We start from the raw sequence: 25,578 nt of genomic DNA, 5'->3' as shown, positions 1-25,578 counted from the left end.
ATATAGGATAGAACAAACCAACGCGTTACTTTTAGGACTTTTAGGGCAAAGCGAGGGTTTAAGTAGCCCAAAGCGGTAAAAAAAAACAATAATAAAAAAGACTATCCAAAATTTGCGGGAAAAATAATACGCGCGAAGGTGCTCGTGAGCAAAGAGAACGGGTCAACACACTTATAAGCAGGTGGTCGTAATATCTAACCATGACAATGCACAAACGATAAAAAGCATTTATTGATTACAGTTGTTTTATTAACGATTAGAAAATAGAGTTTTCGTAAAGATTTCATTGTGGCGGTTTAGTTTATGCAGTTGTATGCATCAACAATGGCGTACAATCAATGTTCTTGAGAATGTGCGTTTTGTTCTTCGAAGTTGGTGAAATATGTTGCAAGTTGGGAGTCAATACTGTCCAGTTAGGCGGCAGAAAACTAATGTAGATTATTCCAGACTGTGAAACAATCATTCGTAATACATTTTAATAGGCTTCACGCTACACCGCTGTGGTGTTATCGGTCTTGGAGTAACGAGAAAGCACTGGATGTTTTTTTTATAATACGGTGGTCTTCAAATTATACCGGTCGAAGTTATATGCGGATTTAACAGTTGTAGAATACTAATGGTACGTAAAGCGAGCAGGGATATATGCTCCATGTTTTTTTTCTTCGAATGATGAACGGAATACAATATGGAAGAATTCTGCTTGTTTAGCATCGTGTTAAACTTAACAAGATGAATAAATAATTATGTCATGGTGCTTTTTGTTACCGTAAAGTTAGCGTACTTCTTCCCAAATGTGATCTAAAATACGAAGAAAATTGTTCAGTGAATGGTACTAATTTGATATTGTATTATGGAAATGAAACCGTAAACATGAAATCATTTTATTGTTTATCACATCTTGTGGTATGCACATTCCTTTTAGCCATCATATTAATCACCATCTCCGGTTAAGCATGCAGTTCCTCGCTGTTTTCAACAGAAGTCTTTTCACCACCCAACGTACATCTACAAATTTTACAACATTGCACTATATCACAAAATACAAAAAACTGTAAAGAAATAAATATAATATGTTCAATAAATTCAAAAAATGCATATATTTCCAAAATATTTACAATAACTAAGCATAGAGAACGAGAGACATTGTAGCTACGTGGAAGAATAACAAAAATAACTAAAAGTTGACATTATGACTCAGAAAACATCACACATCAGTCTTAGTCGAAAACCTTGCCGCATCAATTATATAAACACAAATTAAATGCGAAAGTACATGATTCAACTTTAAGATAGACTGGGTAGTTTTGAAAATGTGTGTGCATGTTAAATGAAGTAAAAATTATTCTCACATAAAAATGCGTAGAGTTGAGAAAACAACAAATATTCTCCGCAATAGCTGGTCCAGGTTTCTTTTGATATAGCACTTTGATTTCACAGAGGATATTTGTTGTTGAGGGGAGAAAATTATATATCCGGAACAAATAGTTTATGTACCCAATAGTGTCTGTACACGGTTCATTCATTATTAATAACATTGCACTTGCGCCACACAGCAGCATAGGGTTTGAAGGACCATATTACAAAATCAATTTCTCAGTTGATTCTTCATTCTGTTACATGGTATAACCTGCAATTCAACTCTACTTTCAATCCATGATCCATAACGACTGCTCTTAAAATAGACTTAAAATAAATGAAATAACAAGCAAAAAGTGCATTAAATTAATTTAGAAGGAAAGAAAAGAGTCGCAATAATACTGCCTCTTAGAGTTAAAAGATTTAGAAGTGCACAAAAAATGGAAGCTCATAAAATGCAAGATGTATTTGTACATCCAATAATTTATTTAAAAAAAATTGTAAAATCATATTAATGAAAAAATATTCCTTCTATATATTATATAAATATATACAAAAATAAAAAAGATACAGATAAAATACAAAAAAATAAATAATTCAAAATATTGAGCAAGTACATGTTTTGCATAAGAAATTCAAACTCTCTTTTGCTCTTTTGTAAACAATTAATAAACTTATTATAGATTTCCGCCAGCGAAGGCGGAATCTTTAAAATCGCCTGAGGAGATAGAGAGATAGGGAGATAGATAGAGACAGCGCAGCTAGGCTGGACGCCCGAAACTTATCCAGGCTAAAGATTTTTTTCTGAGAACGAGGCTAAAATGAGTTTTAAGCCAATAAGAATCCTAACAGTGCAACAGATTGTTTTATTATCCAATGAACAATACTTTATTTTAAGGTTTATATGCTATCAAAAGTTAAAGCTCGTGCAGTGTAGCATAAGGAAGATCGTCTTATAATGCGCCATCTTTGATGTTACGTCATTTCTTTCTTTCTGTACAATTTTAACATTGCAGGTTAGTTACAATAAGAGTTGAGAATACTCAATGATTTGTTTACCCCATATTTCTCCGTTTTCAAGATCAAACTTCAAATTTTAAAATCTTCAAGCCCCTGGGCTTCTTGTTTTATTTTATTACTGTAAACAACACACTCTGAGTCTGAAAGTTCCTATGAAAACATACACATGCAAACAAGAAAAGAACCCCCTCCCCCCTCCCGCTCTTACCATTGTGGCTATCCACAAACATATATATTGCAGTTACTTTTAAATTATTCCATTTTCTTCGCTAATTGCTAATTTCTTTCTTTGCTGATAAATACACATGGTCATTTTTATAATTTGCTTCTCTTTGTCATATTTATCAACAGGTCAGCCTGATCTTTACGGCCTGATCTTCACATTTTATTACAGTTTCAATTTCTGCATGGTCAAATACATTATTATTAATATAAAGATGATCAAGAAGAGAACCGTCAATATGAGTTGGCACTTGCACAACCATAGTATAGTTACTTAATACTTCTGCAAGTCGATATGAGCCTGGATTGAAATAATCAACATTAAAATCTCCTAACAAAATATGAAAATCCTGTGCATTCAAACGCTCACACAGGTCATCACAAAAAGATGATAAAGATGAAAAATTTGACCGGTAAAAAATCCTATAGAAATAAGTTCCTCTGCAAACGAACGTTTCCTAACTTGTACTAAAGAGAAACCAGGATTATCGGTAAATAAAAGGAAAACAATCTCTGTAGCACACTGCAATACTTTTAAATTTGTCTACATCAGAATTAGGAGTAACATCAAACATAGGAAGTTGACCTGATATTTCTGTCATGTCATGGTCAGGTAACAATTGGATTTCAGTTAGACATAATATGTCCGATTCTCTCAATTCCTCATCGTGCTGAATGTCAATAGCATGTCTCGATAAAGATCTGACATTCAACAGAGTGATTACCAAGGAGCTTTTTTCTAAAGGCTAAAATACTAATGGTGGTAATATACTTTTCAACCTCGACCTTTCATATTCATCAGATGCATGTTTATCTGCCTTGATTGTGCTGTGAAATCGGTGTCCACTATTTTATGTGTCTAAAAACTATAGACACGGGAATGTGTCTTATATGCATCCGTTGAGATGATATCTGGCATGCTTGAGTATGGTGTTTACAAGTATAAATTTTAAAGCCGTTAAGGTAATCATTATAAAGCATTATTCCGTAAAATAAATTTACATAATGCGTGCATATAATTTTTTTTATTTATATATATTTCTGCCATACGTCTCGGTCCATAGCCAATGTGCATGCCCTCTTTTCAAGAGAGGCCATGCTCTTCCCTGAGTTGTTTCTTCATCATGAAAAGCCATGTCGAAATAGGTCTTCCACGTGGTCTTTCATACTGTTCTTCAGCATAGTCAAGGACTATTTCGACAGGTGTGTTATCCGGTAGCCTTATAACATGTCCAAACTATCTCATTCTTCTGTTTTTAAATACTTAACTCTACTGTCTGTTTTATTCCTGTTTCTCGATACAATTTATCGTTTGTAATTGTTTCCGGACATTTTACATTCAACACATTCGTTCGTACAAGTTTGCGTTGAAATACATCAATCTCAAGCTCTTTTTTCTTATTGAGTGTCCATATTTCTGCATTGTAGAGGAATATTGGCGTGACGTAGGTATCAAATGTTTTCATTTTCATTTTTATCGTTACTTTCTTATTTGTTAGGATATCCTTAATTTTGTTTATTGAATAAATTGCTAGACCTTTACGTCTGGTTATATCTTCGTTCGTGTCTAAAAAACTGCCTAATAATTTGCATTTTTTCCAGTTATAGCTCGATCTACTGACGTAATATTCTTCTGTTTTTTCGGCATTCATAATTAGATTTCTGCTTTTAGGTTTAGCTGGTAGTTCTTGTTTCATCTTCTCAGTTTCGAGTGGATTAGATGTTATCATACTTATGTCCTCAGCATATTCAAGATTTATATAAATGTGACGTTTGTCTGGTCTTACGGTAGTGTAGTTCTTGAAGGTGGTATCGTACTGCATTACTTGATTTACAATAGTAATGATCTTCCTGTCTGTTTTCCAAGGTTTTGGCTAAGTAGAAAGTAAACTCATTCGTTGACATACAATCACCTTGAGGGGCTCCGGTGTCTGTTAAAGAATGTAGTGGTATGTTTTCCGATTTTTGCTGCTAATTCCACTTGGATAAGTTTATAGACAAGATGAAGTTCGTCTGGTTGAAGTATCATTTGTAAATCAGTGATCAAAGATTTTCTGTCGATTGAATCAAAAGCTTTGCTCATATCATGCATGACTATGTGCTCGCTTTCGGATTTCGATGTAATTGTTCGATCTACCACTAGTTTAGCTGCAAAGACATGTTCAGTTGTACTTCTGCCTTTACGGTATGCTGCTTGGCTAGGTAGGATGTATCATCTAGTTTCATACCAATTCTTTCGGTTAAACATATGGCAATTATTTTTCGTATAACTGAAAGAAGGATGATTGGTCTCAAATTTTGAGGTGGACCTTTCGGTTTACCAGGTTTTTGTAATGCACATAATATATTTTACTTGTAGCTTTCCTTATTTCTTCTGTTGTGAAAGGAATATCATTTTCGCTGGCCTAATAATTGGAAGCGGTTCTGCATTTTTATAGAACTGATTTTTGAAATACTTTGATATAATTTCTGCTTGTTGCTTTTCATTGGAAGTTAGCCCTTATTCAGTTTGTATGAGTAAGGATTGTTTTGGTGTTGGTCTTTTAAGTCCTTTAACTGCTTTATAATTTTTCTTGAGTCAATGGGTGTATTCTCTAGATCTTTCAGTGTGCTGGCTAACTTTTCCTTTTGTACATATTTTATGATGTTACGCTTTCTCGTCAGTATTACATTTCTTTCTTTTCGTAATGCCTTTCTTTTAGTTGTTATCGTTTGTGGAGTTTCGATCTATGTGCAATTTCTTTTGTCTAACTGATAATCTTTGCATTTCGGGATTGTATTATCTTTTTTATTTTTCTACTTCTCCTATCACCTCTGTTGCTGTTTCTTTGATCGTTTCTACAATGATACTCCATCTTTCCTGATTTGTGTTTTGTTCAGGTATGGCATTTATATGTTGTTTAAGTTTGTTTTCATATTGTGTTCTAAGTTCTTAGTTATTGATGTTTTTTATGTTGATTCTGCTTTTTGGTACAAATTTCTTGTTAAGTCTTAATTTTACTCTTATGTCGGTTATTACAATTTTGTGATCTGATTTCGTTTTCATTTCGTTGTAGGATCTGGAGTTATAAGTTGTAATGCTTAGATTTTCTTTCACTAATATAAAGTCAATTTGATTCCTGTATGGATTTGTCCTATCGTGTTGGTTTTCGCGTCGATGTGATCTTTTGTTCTTTCTGGACTTTCCCAGGTTGTAAGGTGAGAAGGTTTATGTTTATAAAAAGTCTTAGATAGTTTTTACCTGGTTCATTTTTGCGAATTCAAGGAGTAATTGACCGTTTTCATTTATCGATCCGATTGAGTATTTGCCAACTGTTTTGTTGTATACGTTTTGTAAATGATTGTCTGACAGTTTTGTTTTGGCATTAAAGTCACCTCCGATTATCACTATATCTTTGGGTTGTGGTAATTTTAATACAGATGCGAGACTGTTATAGAATTTATTTGTTTCTTCTGGGTTTTGTTTAGTTGTTTTCATTGTAGGAGCATAAGCGCTGATGATATGTAGCTTGTAGTCATTTTTGACGGCAATTGTTAGGAAACATACTCAATCTGATATTGGTTTAAAGTCGGCTTTATGTCCATCCTCCACGATTACAGCTACACTTCTGCTGGATTTATCTTTGCTACCAGAATAAAAAAGATGTAGTTTCTTTTTAACTGATTTAAGCGCTATCATACCGGATCCTTTTATATAAGTTTCTTGTACTGCGAGAGTGGTTAGTTTGTATCTGATAAAATCTTCACATGTCGTTTCTGTTTTTGTTAAATCAAGAAGACCTTGACAGTTAAAACTTTCAAAACGACTGGTTTTGTTGAATTTCATGTTTTGTTGTTTTATGCACTATGGAGCGAATGTAGAAACGCCAATTTCGTTAAAAATTCAATTAGCGCCACCACACTTGTCGACCGTTTTTCGGTTTCAGGAGTAGCCATTACTTAAGGTAAACAGTGGCAAATTCTCGAAGAAATCACAGCAACTTTTTTATCATTCAATCATTTATAAGGGTAAAGCCTAATTCTTATTGATAAATATGACTTCTTGATAATTTTTTATAACCTTTTAATAATTTTCTGTCCAGAAAGCTAAGCTAAAATTAATTTGTTCGAAGCATAGCTAAGGATATAAGCTTTTTTAACTGGGTTATATTATAGCTAGCTAGAAAAAAGGGCCAGGGTGAAGATAACGTGTCAGAGATATGAAAAATTTCGAAAGCCTACAAAACTTAGTTAGCTAGTTAGCTATAGATAGTGTTTTTCTGCCAAAGATTCCATATTCAAAATTGTTAGCGATATTATATACCTTAAGGAATTAATATTCGCGGGAACTAATTTTCGCGGACACGGCCCTTCCTTGAATTTCGCGGAAAAAAAGGGAATTAATTTTCGTGGATCTCTCAGCAAAGGAAATTTCGCGGGAATTAATTTTCGCGGTTGAAAGAGTTTGAAAAATTTCGCGGGAATTAATTTTCGCGGTTGAACCTTTAAAAGAATTTCGCGGATATGTAAAATCAGGAAATATGTGTTTTTCACTTTAAAACTTCTGTATAATCGAACACTGGGAATGCGAAGTTTAGGTATACATTTCTAAAGAAGGAATCGAAGAAAATTTATGAATTTTAAAAGGTTTTTTATCTTGGAAAAACGTTTTTAACAATTTCTTAATTACAATTATTCATCATTGTCGAAGTCATCTTGTAGAATGCTAAAAATATTTCCGTCATCATCTTCGTATTCCAACTCGCTATCTATATTAAAAAATTAGGAATTCGATTTTTTTTGAAAAATTTCGCAGGAATTTATTTTCGCGGTTGGAAGTTCTCTACGTAGTTCGCGGGAACTTATTTTCGCGGATCAGGCCTTCCCAGACTTTTCGCGGGATTTTATTTTCGCGGAAATGGTAAAAAATCCGCGAAAACCGCGAAAATTACTTCCCTTAAGGTAGCTAACTCTCTTCAAGAGTAACTACATAACAATGATTGAGTCTGTTATTAGCTTGTTGGTTGATTATTCCATGCTAGTTGTTGACTGTGTTGAAAATCACTATCTCTCCATCATCACTTGTTCTGTTTTCTGTTTGTGTTGACAGATTTCTTTGTTTAAAGTTTTGGTAGTAATTTCTTTCAGTTACTGGTATGCTGGCCAAAATCAGATATTATGTGACCTATCCTACATAGTGCTCCATTTACCATGCCATCTTTCACAGTGATCTCACATACGTATGTATATACAGCTGTCACATTTGGGGTTTTATCATCCTTGAAAAAAAAAACAGAATTCAATCTCTTTAAAACAAGGCATTAAGGATTATTCACTTCAAAAAATGTTGGGAATCTACTAGTCCATTTTACCTTGAGTCTAATATTCTACCACTGAGCTGATGAGACTGAAAAAATGTTTTTTAGCTTTTGACTATTATAAAAACAATATTCCATCTGTGTTTCAAAGTTTATGCTCTCCTGTTAAATATAGACATAAACACTGTACAAAATCATCGCATTTTAAATTATTATTCATTCCTCGTATCAACACCATAACTTTAGGATCATATAGTGCTAAAACTAGGATTGCCAAATCATTACCAGGGTTACATTACCTATTGTAAATTGTTCGAAAAAACACTAACAAAGCATGTTTCAAATTTACGTCTAGGATTAACGCTGCATCTGAAGAATCCATAAAATCAACATCACAAATTAAATTTTCATCAACAGTCGGGATAATCATATGTCAAGTAGTAAATCATCAAGGCTAGTCTTTGTGTTTGTGAAGTGTGTGTATTGTATATTGTTTATTGACATGTTTTTAGTGCTGTCTCTGTGCTTTATTTTCTCCCCTGTCCTCTTGATGCTTCCAGTACATTTCAGTATGTATTTGACAATGCTGACCTGACAACACTTTTCTCGAGTGACAGTGGTTTTCTTTACTAGCTTTTGTTATTTTTCCTATTGTCTTCCTTCTTGGTACCTAATGATAATAATATGAAACTTTTCATACTGTTACAATGCAAAATTTGATAGTGTATGGTAAAAGTACAATGATAGATGAATGTATTTATAACATGTTATCATTAGATATAAAATTACTTACTTACTTACTGGTAGGCTAGAGCTTGTTGAAGAGAGGTATCTTCAACTGAGTCATCAAACTAATTGAATGTTACCTAGATTGATTACCTGCTGATTAATAGGGTTGTTGCTGTTAGGTACTCAATAAAATAAAACTAAATTATACATATAATTTTCGATATCTAGCTACTAATCTTAGTAGCTAGCTAGCTTAACTCTGGGTAAACTCGATATTTTTTAAAACTATAATAATTCTAGCATTTCACTTCTACGAAACTTCTAGCTGGAATAACCTCAATTACATAGATCTGATTATTGTTAGCTGGTTTCTGGATATATATCTGTGCGGCCTGTTGATTTGATTATTGTTCATCTTTAGAAAATACATGGCCCGCTGGCAAGATAAATTTCACTGGATGTAATTAAGATTTAGACACGAAAAATTTTAGACACCAATTTCACGGTACACCTGTTAACTACAATCCAGCTAAAAATGTGACTCGACTCATAGCAACATACATTTGGCATGGATTGAATTGAGTTTGTCTGAATAAATCAAAACTAATGACAGCCTTGGGTAAACTTAAACCTTGAACTTTATGGACAGTGCAAGCCCAAGAAAGCCACAGTGGTAACTGAGTTCTTTTGATAACCAGTACACGTTTTTTTTTATAAGAAACCTGGCGAAGGGCCTAGTTTCTTATTTGTAGGCTGAAATTCTATATTTTTAGTTCAAAAAGTTTCTTATTTAGTTTCTTAATTTTCCTAGTAAAATAAGGGTTTCTTTATATCAAATAAATAGCTTGTTCTTAAAGTTTCTTTAATCTTTGAACTAGTTGGTTTTAAAACAAAAAATAAAGCATTTTTTTAAAAGTCTCTCCCTAGTGTTGATTGTAACATCTTCTTCAATTAATTGTAAGAATTAGTTAGAAACAAGTTTCTTATTTCAGAAATAGACATAGAATGTAGTAGTAAAAGTTTCTCAATTTTTGAAGATTCTACATATAGGTTTCTTAAAAACATGTTTCTTCTAAAAAATAAAAAAACGTGTAATGAGAGGTTTCTTTTTACCACATGAATATCAGTATCAGTCCTTCCAATTGGTACAACTTGGTGCAACGTTGCATAGTGTTCTTTTGATATTCTGAAAACACCAGTTTGAGCTATCAAATTTCACATACATTTCTTGAACATAATTATCATGATACAATATGTGAAAAACAGTCCCTAAACACACGTTGATTAATCCATTATCAATACCTATATTTGTAGTTAGCATGACCCGGGCACCAATTTTAAGAACCAACTGTCTCGCAAGACCACCAGTATCAGTTTGTTTCCTATTAAAGGCTTCATCAATAATATGAGATGGTACATCATTTGGTATTTCATCAATAGCGTTTATTTTACACAAAGTACCATTTACACGTTGTAGCATATCTTCATTATGTTTCAGAACAAGCGCATTTTTTGCAAATGAATAATGGGCATTAGCGGGATAATTGTGATCATTCTTACTGATAAACCTTGATTTCAAAAGGTTTTCATCCTCTAGTGTGAGATTTGCAGTTCTTATATTGTTTAACAGATCAATAAAAACATCATCGCCTTTCTGTCGCATGACTTTTGTAAGTTCAGCTAATTTGAAGTTATGCCATAACTTTAATATGCTTACAAGAAATCCATCATTTGAGTAAACAGGCTTTCCCATGACAGGGGGAAGTTGATAAAGAATACCACATACTATCATGCTTTTTCCAGCAAAAGGAATCCGACTTGGTCCTCCAAATATTTCTATTAGTCTTTGGTGGATATTGACAAGAAGTGTATTTGAACCATCGAAATTTTATCAATTATGATAATACACACCTCTGCTAATTTGTTTCATAAATTAGTTCGTATTTTTTCACTAAGGGGCACATAATTATTCCCATGAGTTCCAAAACTTGAATGTACTGTTGTACCTCCAATGTTTACAGCAGCTACACCTGTTGGAGCTACAAGACAGACTCTTTGCTGTTCTACATTTTTTCCTTTGTATATTATTAATTTTGTGACAGATTTGTAAATAGTTTTGATCAAATATGACTTTCCACATCCACCTTCACCAGTTAAAAATATAGACAGAGGTTTAACATCAGTAGGTGAAATGCAGTTACGATTTTTATAAATTTTCTTGCCCAAGTGAACACTGTTTCAAATACTTCACGTTGCTTAGCATTAAGAGATCTAATATCTATATTAATCTCCTGGTCTGATGTCACAACAGTACTGTTTCTAGGTAGAGACGATAAGTTGGAACAAGTTAGTTCAGTTTCATTTTCTGTTTCATCTTGCTTCCTTGATACTAAGAAGTCAACTTCTTTATTTTCCTGTTGTGCAAATGAACCTTGATTAGTGTCCATGTCAGCTCTAGGTTGCAAAAGCTTCGTTAACAATTTCACAATATATATATGGCTCTAATTTTTGTTTGTTCGCATTGACAATACTTAAACACCTGGATGGTTAAGCTTCTCCATGTAAGTACTATCAAGTAAATCAGATTCAAAACAAAAAGGGTAGTATAAAAACAACAAGTGATGAGCATACTTTTCTGGCTGAGTTTGTCGGTTGGGTGTATATGAGAGGTAACGGTGATGGATACGTAGAAGGAATGTGATTAATTTCCATGGACTCATCATTCAAAATTATAGGTTGGTTATCGTCGTCACCTATTTCTGATTTTGTGGTGTCTAAATAGCTAAAAATTCTGCATAGCACATTTTATACAAAGCAGCATATTTACCACTTTTGAAAGTAGCATCAGGTCTGATTAAATAACGATCAAGCGTGTTTGTTTTAAATATGTGTCCTTATCTTAGTCCTTCAACTATGGTTTTACCTTGATTTAACATCATTTGGAGCTTAAAACATATTGATTGCATCAATTATCAGGGACGGATTTAGCTATAGTGTACTTGTGTAAGTACCCAGCAAAAATTCAGCTCAAAGAATTGAGGTGTATCTCTGTGAGCCTTTGCTCTTTGATTTTTACGCCTATTATTAAAATGAACTAGAATAACGGCCGCCCAGCGTCATCGCGTATAGAACTGATTTTTGGGGCCCCGCCTACCGCCGTTTGGGTTTTGTGGTCCTGTTCTTGTGTCAATCATCCGAATGCGGTTGTTTCATCCTGCGAAATTTTTGATATCCTAATCGGCACCAGGTTCACCAGGCGCAGCTTACACCAGTTCAACTGGTGTAAGCTGCGCATTCTTCTGGGCAATAAATATCCTGGTGTATTTCTCTGGTGTAGCCAACTGGTGTAAAATGAAAATTATACGGCATGACGATCCAGGACACATATTCAGGTGAGTTATCTGCAAACCTTCTCCATTACGGCTGCTGTGAAACATGTCAGTGTTTTTTTACTTGATTTATGTCTTGAAGAGTGTTGAAGTGGCGGATTCAATATCAGATAAACAACTGAAGTTAATTGAAGATTTGGGGACGAGATGTAAAGCACCATATTTCGACATGTATTGGGGAAGTATCAGATTTGGATGCAAGAGTTCGGAAGAATAAGTTAGACTGAATCTCACGAACACTAGTTACTGAATGCTCACTTGGCAAAATTTCCTAATACTAAAAAGGGCAGCAACCTAGAACAAGCTAGAACAACCTAAGAACAACCTGGAACAAGCTAGAACAACCTAAGAACAACCTGGAACAAACTGGAATAAACTAAGGACAAGCGAGACCTATCTGAAAACATGCTAAAAGATCATGCTGATAAAGTTAATTTCGGGTAATCCCCTTTGCGTGTTTAGTGAGCGATTGAGGTTATAAGCGTGTACAAAAAAACATTCAATCCTAAGAAGCGCCGTGGTTGTAACATCTGCTGAATGAATTCAAAAAGATACGTCAGTTGGATCGTCGAGGTAGACAACAAAGTTAATTACCTACCTTTAAAGTTTGGCTCCTGTACATTATTATTATTATTATTATTATTAACATTTATTTGGGTTCAATTTTGTACAAAATTGTTCTTCTCCCTAAAATGAAATATAAAAATGAAAAAAATTATAGATTAAGAATAAATAAGTGTTCAAAAAATAATTTTTTTTTATATACATTAAATAAAAAAGAAAACCGCGATCAGAAAAACTGAAAAGGCTTGAAAGAAATTGAAACGCTCGAATCGAGGAGAAATTAAGAAACGATATATGGAATCAACCTAAATTGTAACTAGACAAAAAGCAGAGAAAACGATAAATGGCCTTGAAAGTAAGGAAAATATAAATAAACTATAAATAAAGAATAAATAATTGTTCAAAAAAATATTATCTTTTTATATATATACATTATAAAAACCGCGATGAAAAGCAAAATTAAAAATAAACTATAGCTCTTCGACAAAAAATTTAAACGGTCTCCTAAGTTTCGAGGAGCCAGAACGCAGCGATTAATAGCCTGAAATGACAGGGTCACTAATGACGAGGAATAGTCGCAATAGCAACGTGGCCAGAGATTTGCTTTTGGTTGATGATACGTGCCAACAATTGCACCTACTGTATTGATGTAGTCCTTATTAATGGATGTGCATAGACACGTCTCCACCCACCCCGTTTGTTTAATGCTACAAAAATGCGATTTTTCGAAGAACTATTTTAAGGCAGGTGAGGCTATGTGGCACCAGATGTAAAAGACAACGACTGAAGTTTTTTAGGTAAAGCCTGAAAAATTAATACAGTGACATTCATCATTCTCGACTTAACGTCCGTTTTCCATGCTAGCATGGGTTGGACGGGGTATATTAATGACCCTCTTCCAATCTGATCTAGACTGTGTTAGATCTAAACTCAACTTCCTCTGTATCAAGTCTGTCCTTATAACCTCCTGCCAAGTCTTTCTCGGTCTGCCTCTGAGCTTTGCCCCAGGAACTATCAAGTCTCTACACTTTCTTACCCAATTATCCTCCTCCATTCTTTCCAAGTGCCCCAGCCAAATTCAATCTTCTTATCCGGATAACATCTTTAATTCTACGGATACTTAGCCTGGTTCTTAGCTCATCTGAACTCTTTCTGTCTCTCAGACTGGCGTTACACATCCACCTAACCATTCTCATATCATTCCTTTCTAAACGGTCAAGATCTTCCTGCTTCACTGCCCATGTCTCACTACCGTACAACATAACACTTCTTACACAGGCCTCATACAACCAACCTTTTACCTCAATTGACAAGACTCTGCTAGTCAACAAAGGAGGTAACTCTCTGAACTATAGTTTATAAGAACGTCGAGGCTGCGATTCTGCAAAAAGTTACAATCATATTAAGAACGTACTCAACCTGAATTTCCTTTAAAATTATAAGAACAATTTTATAAGAACAATGAGACTGAGAATTGCTGAAAAATAAGATTATAGCAAGGCTGAATAACTGAAAAAAATAAAAACACTTCAGGCTGAAGCCAAATTTCCTGGTTCTTATAAAAAAAGAAAGTGTAATGCGAGTATAGAATTTCTATAACTACTACTATTTTTGGAACAGTTATTTTTTCTTTTTAGCTACTACACTTTTTTGAGTAGTAAAAGTTTCGCATAGTCACAATAATAAATTTTGTGAAAATTTCTGCTTTTTGACAGATTTACCCATGTTTTCTGATTTTCAGGGAAAAATAGAATATCAGTATAATTTCAGCCTTGTCATTGTTCTTATTTTGTTCTTATTTTTCAGCAAATCTCGGCCTCATTGTTCTTATAAAAAAAGTGTACCAGACATAATTTTTTACAATTAAATAACTTCGACATACTTCTGCCAATCCTGTATTCATCATTATCCATAAATCTGACCATAAATTCGCCTTTTTTGTGGAAAAAACAAATTAGAACATTTGAGGTTGAAAAAAATTCTGCCGAAAGTTTTTCCGAGTTAAAGTCACGAATGAAAGAATAAGACAGAAAGAAAATGAAACTTTGATAAAAGAAGCGGTAAAAATTAAAACAAACCTTTGAAATGGCCTCAAATCTTCATCATCAGAAGACGCCATTTAACTAAAACTGTTTTAAAAAACCTTCTTGGATGCTTGTTAATGAAATGGGTATCGAATGTGTGTTTCCGACATCTCGCTACAAAATGGGTGACCTGGTTTCCATTCATTGTTGTTATTTTTAAACCACAGGCTTTTTTACTCAGTAAACGAAGAGAACAACCGGCTAACCGGCAGCGAATGAAATGGGAATTCTGTGCTGAATAGCGTAGACGCTCTGTGTTTTGAAAACTGATTTGAATGAAGACAAAAATATAATATTTTTCCTTCTTTCAATTCATTTCAAACATTTCGAATGTGGCGAAACAGAAAGAAGTCGATTTCCTTGACGGAGCGAACTGTATCGTCGTAAGACCGGGGGTTCACACTAAATGGTGAAATTTAATACAATAAAGAAATGCAATAACTAGCTATTGTTCTAGCTAAATGTTGATATTGGACTTTAGGGGTAGAAATACCGGGACGGTTAATAGAGAGCTTACGATACAAAGACGGGAACGCAAACGGCGACGTAAACACCAGAAAATTTCGTAGTGCGCATGCTTATGTCAAGGGGTATGACCAAACTTTTTCAAAGAAGTTCGGCGAAGACGTGAAAAGGTAAGATTTCACGTTCTCTGGAAACGTAAGATTGTGTACACTCAATTAGTTCCAGTTTTGTTTATTTTTGTGTTGAATTTCCAAGAATTCTATTTGAAAATGATTTCTTTACATACTCATAAAGTTTTTTCCCAGAATTTACTGTTTTATTCTATGTTTTAGCTTAAAAAAAATTCTTCGACATACTGTACAACAAAAAACAAAAATGGCTAAATATCTGGAGTAAGTACTGATTATTTTCCTGTCTCTTTTTGCACAGTGTTTTTTGTACGTGCTCTAAACAATTATGGTGTTCATTCTCAAAGTTTAGAGCAGAGTTTCAGTTTATTTTTGTCATGATGGTATATCTGTTTGCTAGCTAGCTAGCTGGGGCTGCAGGGGCGTAGCAAGAAAAAAATATATCTTACTCAAACCATTGACCCGCAGGGTCAACATCACACCGGAGGTGCGATATTAACCAACTGGGGGTTTGGGGGGCGTTGTGAGCCCCCAACAGGTCCAGGGTGGAGCCCTGCTGGAAGCCAACGCCTTTTTACGCCCTTTAAGCATTGAAACGCCATAAAACCGACTCTGTGACATACAGGATAGACGTTAAGTATTGATCGCATTGATCGAAAAAGGGGAATAAATGACAACATAAAATACATTAAAATCTTTATCATCAAGGGTGTAATCAAACCAGCAATAAGACAACACAACACCATCATAATGTTTTTTATAGATTGAAACTTATTAAAGCAATAATTAGAATGTTCATTATTCTTTCTTCATATTTAGCACCAAAATAAAGTTTTTGCAGAATGGAGGTCATTAAAAATAACCAAATCAAAATCTTCTTTCTTCATAAATATAATAAAAAATTCAAAAATGTAATGAAATACCATGGACAAAATGCCTTCATACAAATCATTGAAAACCCTTGTGTTAATAATACATTCCACACATCGTGTTCCAAATATTAAAATTATGGGCATAGTTTGGATTATTAGTTAAGTAAGGAACATTCTTGCATAAAAATTTACTTTTGGAAAATTTGTAAAAATATGTTACGTTTGATTCAATTTATCATGTTTCAGAAATAATGTACAAAGCATGAATTACAGACAACTAAATTTAAGCAATAAGAAGAACAAGGATATGTATAAAGCTAATCTGTTTTGCTTTAAAATGTTAGCATGACAATATTAATTTTAACAGATACATTGCCAGCATCGTCATAACTTATCATAATTGACCTTATCAATTCTGTATATATATCAAGAGAAAGTTCATAAGGTTTTTAAAATGACCTTTGAAAAAGACAAACATGAGAGCCTTCACTACAATGAATAAACCTTAAGACGTTCTCTCGCAAGTTACAATGGGAAGGATAATCATGATCACCGAGGTGTGGAGCTTGTCGTAGTGAGTGCCTACATTATATTTCCCAATACTGTTAATAAAACCTGAAGGGAATGAATCTACCAAGGCTCTGCAGATAAAACTTGTTTAAGTTTAATAGGTTTCGATTTGGAAATCCCTTTGAAGAAAAAGATTTGAAGTTAAAAGTTTACTTTTTACAAATGGAAGAAGTCTCGTCATTAGTGCTAGAAGTACCACATTAATTAACTAACAGTTGGGTTAATGCAAAAGGAACAACTTCGAGATGATACACACGTTTCCTTTTTCTTTTCTTTTGCTTTATTGTCATAACATATGACAACCTAGCTTAAAATATTGACCAGAACGCTTTAACGTAGCTTTACTCAAACTTAAAGAAACTGAAAGGATTAGGTTTAAATTGCCCAGAATGTTTGTCATTATCGCAAAATAAAATAGATACTGGTTGTAAATTTTTATTTGAAGGCAGATGAGGAAAAATCTTCTGATTTAAAACGGTCTTGAATCACAGCTGACCTAAAAAGTTAAAATGTTTCTCTTAAATAAACTGTTATAAAGGCTTATAAGAATAGCTTTATTCTGTATACCTACAAGATCTGCTGTCTACACAGAGTTACAGAAGAGGATGAATAGCTAGCTAACTGAAAACTTGAAAGTGCTTTCTACACAGGAAAACAAATCTGAAGATTTACATACAGATACAAAAATTGGATGGTTCGAGTATAGAGAATTTTCATGAAGCTCTATACAAGTTATAAAGATCCAAGTTTGACAGGAACATCATGCTTTCTTCACCTTCACAACTTCGCTAGCCTTGTTTTTTTTTTGGTTTTGTTTTTTACTTTCTTGCGTATGTTCTATAACCATATATGGAGCGAATTTTTAACCTCACTGCGAAATTTACTAGCCAATAGAATGCGTCGAGAATGACCATAAATGGAAGACACAAGACCATGCATAGGCATAATTTTCGCAGGTAATCCTGCGAAAAAGACTATCTGCGAAACAAAGTAGAGATTCAACACCTCAGCCTGCAAAACAAAGTGGATACTGTTATATCCTGCGAGAACGATGTGCGAAGCCGCCTGGGAAAAGACTTGTGCCGGATGCACAATTGGTGCGCCCATTCATGTGTTGGCGGTGGCGGTGGAAAAAACGACGTGTTGAAATGAAAAAAATAGGTCAGTCGATTGCAGAGCCTGCCTGACGCTGGCTACACCCCTGGGCTGTACAGAACAGCTAGCTAATTTTTTTCTAGTTGGTAAAAAAACAAGCTTGACATTCAAGGAGACTGACCTTAGTTTTATTTTATTTTTAGAGCAAGATCTTTACGAGACAGACTTTAACTTCTTATTGAAAAAAACGTGAACAAGAGGAGGAACGAGCAAGTGGGATATCTCCTGAAGAAACAGAGATAGATGCAGCTCTCCGTGAAATTGTTGAACATTTTGATCAAGCTGAAGAAACACATAAAAAAGAATCACAGGAGAAAAAACTCAAAATTCAAAATGATATGAACAAGGCTACAGAAATTCGAAAACGTTCCATGGAAACACTCGCAGAGAGCAGTGATAGAATTGATGAAACACGAAAAAAAAGGAGAACTAGTGGAAATGAAACACTACAGTATCTGGAGGAAAAATCAAAAATGGACTTGGAGATTCAAAACAAGAGTTAAACGTTAAAAAGGAGCAGAATTCTTTAACACAACAACTGATTACTCAATAGCAACAAATGATGAATGAGTTTATTCAAAATCAGCAACAACAGCAACAACAAATGTCAGCTTTGTTAGGAAAAATTGCTTGATAAACAGTAACACAATCGTAATACTTTAAATGTAGACTTTCATAAGTTTTCAAGACAGTTCAAATGTTTACATTACAAAAAATTTTGTTTGTCAGCTTATAACATGTACAAGACTGTATAATACAGCCATAGATATGATGTTAATGTAATGTTTGTTTTTTCTTTCATACAAAATAATCTTCTATTAAGGGAGGACTGCAGTCAAAGTAATTTGATGTTTCTGTGTCATACAAACAACCCCGTGCATTATGTGAAAGCCCACATATTAAATACATTTTTCCAACTGGACTGAGTCCTATCTTCAGGTCTTTTTTGAAGTCAATAAATTTGTAATATGTGACCAGCTCTCCAAAAATCCACTCAATAGCAACTCGAACTTGGCTCATTCTGCTATTCCATATTTGTTGTTGTGCATTTATGTGAGCCCCTCTGAAACCACATTGGGTCCCCATAAATGCACAATGGATTTCTAAAACGGTCAAAGGAAAATAGATTCAATTGTGTTAAAAGCCCAGAGTCTGTAAGCTTCCCACTGTTATGGCGCCTTCCCTCGACTGGGCCAAAAAGATTTGCAATCATGCCACTTGGTGTTACCACAGACTGGAACTTTAAGGAGTGGACTCTTTTATGTCCATTATACACAATACGTTGATGTTGACTTGGTCTGGAAATAGGTCGAACTGTTCCATCCACAAATCTCCAGCAATTATTGAGAGGTGCTCCATTTCTATGGATTGCATCACAAAATTTCTCTAGCTCTATAGGAGACAACCAATTCTGCTGTAAATTTTGTAATAAGTGTTCCCATTGATCATACATAAATCCCAATACATGATTATTTATTATACTGGGCTGTGGAACAGGTCTGCCAAATAAGTGAATCATGTCTGAATATCGACAAGGATAAGCCAAGCGTTTTAGAAAAATACACAGTGCTTCAACAGAATTATATACAGTGCCATTATAACAAGTAAAGTCTTCAGGAAACTGAAATACGTCCACTAGTTTGTAAACATCTCCCCTTTGAAATCGAAATTCTGCCTTACATTCATCTTCTTCCAATGTGTCCAGGTTAAATCTTCCATAGCAGGTATATGGAAATTCTGGATTTTTAGATTTGTTTAAATCATATAAGAGACAGAATTCTTCAGCATTAATCATATTTGATGCGTGAGCAAGTAAAATAGTATTTCTGACATCTTTTAGCTTTGGCATGATTTCACTTTCGCTTTCTTGTTGTTGTTCCATTTCTTTTTTTTCGCTTTCGCGCCAACTTTCGTAAAAGGGGATTTTCACGAAGCGAAATGAACGGCGAATTCGACAGCGAATTTGCTTTTTAATTTTCACGACAAAATAAATAAGGCGCCAAATTCATTGTTTACATTAGTTAACCGCGTTCTGATTGGTCAAAAACTAGCAGCGAAACCTTTAGCCGCTAAAAAGTAGGAACTGTTTCTACTTTTCAGCGAAGCGAATATTTCGATGCAAAATCAAAACAAACAAAACTGCACATGCTCAGATACAATTCACCGTCGAATTCGCTTCGTTAAAATCCCCCTTAAGTCAACTTCCACGGAGAACGAGAACGAAGACGCGAATGGCAAAAAATGACGTCATTACGTTCCCGTTCCCGTCTTAGCTCTCTATTGCTGTTGTTGTACTAAACTAAGGGAACCCCCCATAACTTGGCCAGCGGAAACATGGCGGAAATATTCTTGTAAGAAACCCGGATTTATTTACAGAATCGATACACAGATAGTCTTATATTTTCGGTTGGTATATTTCTTAGATTGTTCTAGGTTGTTCTAGCTTGTTCTCGGGTTCTTCTAGCTTGTTCTAGATCGTTCCAGGTTGTTCTAGCTTGTTCTAGGGTGTTACCCTTTTTAGTATGTACGCTATTCGTTGATGTTTAAGCAGGTAAGAAATTTTATTTGTTTACTTGTGTATTTTTTAATTTAAATTTTAAATACAGAAATAGTTACTAGCTGCCTAGCTACCCACATGATAAGTTCAAATACCAGCAAGTAAAATTTTCAGCAGAATTTTTATAAACAATGTGTTTTTTGTTTATATTTAAACTTTTATCTTCAATAAGTACATCTAATCAATAATATATATAAACTTAGTTATTGAATTTCCGCGCCCGAAGGCGTAGGAAATTCTTTAAAACAGTCGTTTTTTCTTTCGGAGCATTTTTTGAGAAAAAATCGACCCTGGGATTTCACGTTGGTCCGTCACAGATGTAAACTTTGTACCCAAGCTCCTTAACTACTGGGAAGTCTAGTATTGACGCTTCAGGCCAAAATTGGTATTTGTTTTCGACAAAATTTGGCACAGTTAACAAAAAAAGTATGCTGAACATAATGGTGACATAGTAATTTTGATTTTTTTCACCTAAATGTCATTTTAGGCCAAAATTGGTCCAAAAATTAGAACTACTTTATTTTCAACAAAATTTGGAACAGTTAACAAATAAAGTATGCTGAACATGATAGTGACATCAAAATTTTGATTTCTTTTTACCTAAATGTCATTTCAGGCCAAAATTTATCCAAAAATTAAAACTGCTTTATTTTCGACAAAAATTGACACAGTTAATAAAAAAAGTATGCTGAAAATGATGGTCACATCAAAATTTTGATTTTTTGTCAACTAATGCCGTTTAAGACCATAAACATTTCAATCGCAAGACTTTCAACCATGAATGATAGGCTGTATTTTTTGTTAGCAATTTCTTTTAAAATGTGAGTTTATTATGACACGTTTCGTTTTGTTTGCGTTTGTTGTAAGATATAATGTCACTGATGGGCTCTATCTTCAGAGGTTCATGCACCAAACCCCTTCGAATGTTTGGTACAATAACACAACGAATTAGCAGGTTTTCATCAAATATTTTGGTAGCGCGCGGAAATTCTTAGAGCCCCCGGAAATTCTTAGAGCCCCCAGGGCTTCTTGTTATAGTTTATTTGTTTGCTTTATATTTTTATTTTAACATTTTGTTTTTGCAGAAACTTTGTAGCTAACTATAGACCATTTTGGAGATTATGCGCCATTATGGATTTTCGAAGCCCGGTGGTGCAAGTTGATCTTTGAACCTGTATATGCCGTAGTAGAAAACTCTCTTAAAACACACAAAAAGAAACGAGTTTTGTATACACTCTTAGCGTGTTTAGGTCTTCGCAATGTTTTTACCTAAGTAACAGGGGATAACACCGGACAACATTTATTTAAGCGTATTACTTTGATCTATTAATGAATTATAAATAGCAATTAAATACACATGTAGGACGTAGGGATACTGAGTGTGTTTTATTATTTTTGATATAATACATTTAAAATTAAACGCTGAAGTGGATATTTAATCAACTTTAAACATACTTTTATGATCGAATTATGCCTCTTACAACGTATGAGGATTTTTTAGAACTTCGTGTCAGGCAGATGACTGACTTCTTGTCAGCTCTTGCAACGTATGAGGATTAAAACTTATTGTGAGGCAGCTGACTCACTTATTGTGGACTGAGTAATAGTTGAGTTAATCACCAGAGCTTTCTTCTGCAATGGAAATTATGCCAATAATTTAAACAAGCTTCACAGAGTAATTTATTTATCACAAATATTTACACTTTAGTAATAAATTACTGCCATAATTGCATGTCGTGATAAAGAAACCGATAAAGACATACGTATATATAACAAAACACCATGTAAAATATACATTGTGACTGAAACAAATAACATAGAAAAACAAAAAATGGAATACCACTTTAGTATAGTAAACTAAACTCATCATTTTTCCCTTTTTGATATTTTTCAATAAGGGAAGCGTACAAAAAAATTATAGGGCAATAGCGAAAGCAGGGAAGAAAGACAGGTATTCTTTCTAATACCACTCTTGAAAGACTCAAAGATAGGAGTGTTTAGGTAGACGGATCAAGGGTCAAACATACACCGAGAAACAAAATTATAAAAATATCAAAATAATAAAAATTATTTGCAATTAAAATGACTCATGACTCTATTCCTAAAATCTGCGACTGAACCTGTCACCATATCTCTGTGGGCAGTGTATTGAAAATTTTTACATCCATTTTAGAGAAGAAGCCAGATTATTTTGCGAGCTTAAGTTTCACTTTAGGAATAAATAACATTATAGAGTTTTGACAAGTACTTTGACAATGGATTATAACTCTCTAGATCTTTACAAATATTACAACCTAAACATTTCTTTACAAATCCAAAAACAAAGTTCAAGTCCAAATCCAGTAAGTTATTTCCAATATCAAAAATTTCTCTGTAAAGTGAAGTATAATCCAAGTTTAAAATCCAATGCCAATATCTTTATAATGCACAAAGTAGCTACACAATTTTAAATATCTAAATATAAAATGAAAGTACCTTTAACCAAGCATAAATTACTAATTACAGCCTTATAGCTAGCTACAGTACAGTGTCCTAAAAGCATTTTTGGGAGACCTCTAGCTAGCTAGCTAGCTAGTTTAAAGGCTTTTAGGATATATTAAGTTGCCTTTATTGTACAAAAAGAAATTAAAAGTACAAATAAGTGCCTAATAAGAGTTTTTTTCAAAATATATATCATAAAATTAGTATCACAAAGATAAAAACAGATATCAAAAATCAAAACTGTCCTGCCGCCAGCAGTTTCGCAAGGCAAAAGACTGAATAAACGTGAATTCCAAAGTTCAACTTGCACCACCTTGTTCCACAAATTCATAATGGCGCATAATCTCCGGGGAATGGTCTATTGTCTATAAATAATATTTTTTTTTATTATTTAGATCTACCGGAAACGGCAATTGTTTATAAAATTCTGTCTCCATATTAATTGTTGGAAATGAGAGCCTTTGCTATATACTTCAAGCTGCTGTTCTGATTGAGCTGCGTTTACATTTAAACTTCTATGCTTCACAAAATGTTAACAAAAAGATTATGGAGAACTTTCCTTGTAATGAAAGAGAACTTTTTGCGTCAATATTTCCTCATAATGTTGCTGATGAATTTACAGGAAATAAAAACGTAGATAGGAAGTCATGTGTCATCAAGGAAGCCATTTATAATCCTAAAAATACAAGATTCTGATCTTTAATGAATATGCTTGCTCTTGCAACAGTTATTGGGAAAAATATGAAAACCGGATATATACCCTCATGATGTAGGTGACATCCATGGAAGTTTTAATAATGGGTTAATTACCTCAAGAACAAGTACAGAATATACGAGCGAATGTATAACCATTATGGGTGAGGTGAGAAAAATGTCATTTGGCTTATTTGAGCCAAATCACTTTGCATATACCTCCAACCACCATGAAAAAATACAAAACGTTTAGAGGTAATAAGTAATTTATTGTTTGTGTTTTTAAAAGAGAAAGTTCTATACATTGCAAGTAAACATTCAGCTTTATTTCTTGGAAATAATTAATAATGCATTAGCTGCATATATTTTTATGTTGTACCCAAATATCTTCAAGATTTTACATATTCTTGCCTTGCCGTAGTGCCAGTAACGACCAGTTTCCTGTGAGAGATCTATATCAACGCTATGACGAGTAAAGACATATTCAAGAAACTCGATGACCCAGGTATGTTTCTACAATATTACGTTGCGTATTAAGGAGAATGTGACATTTTTAATCTTGCCAATGTATATATCTTGCCAATGTATATATCTTGCCAATAAATTTATTAGGTTATCTGTTTTGATTGTGAAACACCACATTAAGTACATTTAATTATAATTTTGAAACTTTTCTTCAGAGTCAATTTAATGGCTTGGTGTTGCTAAATATCCACAACGAGATGAAAATAAATTTAGATGACATAATCGATATGCTGGCAAAAAAATATCCAAAAAGACCTAAAATGTTAAATATCCTGAACGACGATTAAAAGTGTGGCAGTCTTATAAAAAAGGAATAAATCTTGTATATTATTATCTGTTGTTTAAATATCCCCATATATAAAAGTCTTGACATCAATCAAATATAATTGTAAACACAAGGTTTCACTTTATTATAGACAACAACATCATTGCTTACATCACAAATTTATCGCCAATGAAGTCCAGAATTTTGCATTTGTTATGTTGTTGAGATTTTTCAAATAGAAGAGAAATAAGCTGCGTAGGAGCTTTTATATTATTTAGTATGTATATGTAGAACCTAGCGTATCTCACATTGGAAAAAAACACATCACAGAATTAAGACGTAAATCACGAAATTAGGGTGCCGATAAGCCGCATACACCGTGAAAAGTGCGGGCGTTTTCTTGCGAATGGTTGCCTAATATATTTTATGTATATATATTAATTATTTACATAATATTGTTATAGAGATTTATGAGAATAACTGTCAGCTCCATTTTCTCAGTTTTAACGTTTATTGTTGTATTAAATAACACAATTTTTGAAGATTGAAGTCCCAAATACCTGTACTTTTTTTTCCTGATGTTACTTCTATTCCGATATGTTTGTGAAGATTTTTGAGAATCACATCCAAGCTGCTACTTTTTTTAAATTCCTTGTCTTTCATAAGTGATATTTTTTTCTCATTTGCAAATTTGTTACTTAAAATTGCAGTAATATTATGTGCTGATAGTACAAACAGGACTTGTCTATTGGATTTTACAGGAATCAATTTTTGCATACCCAGTGTTGTATCTTTGTTTTTATTATATATATACTTATATATAGTTAATTGTGTATTCTTTTGTTATTCATGGTTTTTGAAAACAATTTATTAATAAAAAACTAGCCGAATTCCCGTGGAAGAATCCACCGAATGTCTCTATGAAATGCATGTAAGTGATACCAAACAAAAACATACATACAGCATAGTAATTTGGTAATTTTATATTTATACCCGTTGAAACCAAAACGTTGAAATATAAGCAGGTGCAACAACAACAACAACAAAAAAAATGCAAAATGCATTATGTCTAACAAAATCAAAAGGCGTCTAACAACCCTTACTTAAGAAGCGAAATCTGCTAAAATTTATACTTGCTTTGCCATGCCAGAAGTACAACAGGGAAAAAAGTATATCAGACATTTAAAAAATCCAACATATTTTACC

The 25,578-nt window shown here is 33.6% G+C and overlaps 1 protein-coding gene and 2 long non-coding RNA genes across 3 annotated transcripts; 1 reads left to right on the top strand and 2 right to left on the bottom strand.

Annotated features, from left to right (window-relative positions):
• Nucleotides 1-227: 227 nt before the first annotated feature.
• On the bottom strand, nucleotides 228-17,690 carry LOC130636169 (uncharacterized). The gene is made up of 3 exons (XR_008982234.1): nucleotides 17,268-17,690; nucleotides 12,612-17,192; nucleotides 228-8,761 (listed from the first exon to the last, which is right to left on the bottom strand). It is a non-coding gene; the product is annotated as an uncharacterized LOC130636169 (long non-coding RNA).
• LOC130636168 (uncharacterized) lies at nucleotides 15,207-24,368 on the top strand. Its single transcript, XR_008982233.1, has 5 exons — nucleotides 15,207-15,296; nucleotides 15,459-15,518; nucleotides 23,285-23,837; nucleotides 24,004-24,087; nucleotides 24,263-24,368. It is a non-coding gene; the product is annotated as an uncharacterized LOC130636168 (long non-coding RNA).
• Nucleotides 18,518-19,817, bottom strand: LOC130636166 (uncharacterized). The gene has a single exon (XM_057445794.1). It carries the CDS (start codon nucleotides 19,731-19,733, stop codon nucleotides 18,876-18,878), a length of 858 nt encoding a protein of 285 aa, XP_057301777.1. The 5' UTR covers nucleotides 19,734-19,817; the 3' UTR covers nucleotides 18,518-18,875.
• Nucleotides 24,369-25,578: the final 1,210 nt, after the last annotated feature.

The sequence above is a fragment of the Hydractinia symbiolongicarpus genome, chromosome 3 (assembly GCF_029227915.1).
Source record: "Hydractinia symbiolongicarpus strain clone_291-10 chromosome 3, HSymV2.1, whole genome shotgun sequence".
Lineage (NCBI taxonomy): Eukaryota > Metazoa > Cnidaria > Hydrozoa > Anthoathecata > Hydractiniidae > Hydractinia > Hydractinia symbiolongicarpus.
This window is presented reverse-complemented; position numbering and strand designations above follow the sequence as displayed.

Excerpts from the sequence above, each read along its gene's own strand:
- LOC130636166 (XM_057445794.1), bottom strand. The coding sequence starts at position 19,733 with ATGGAACAACAACAAGAAAGCGAAAGTGAAATCATGCCAAAGCTAAAA.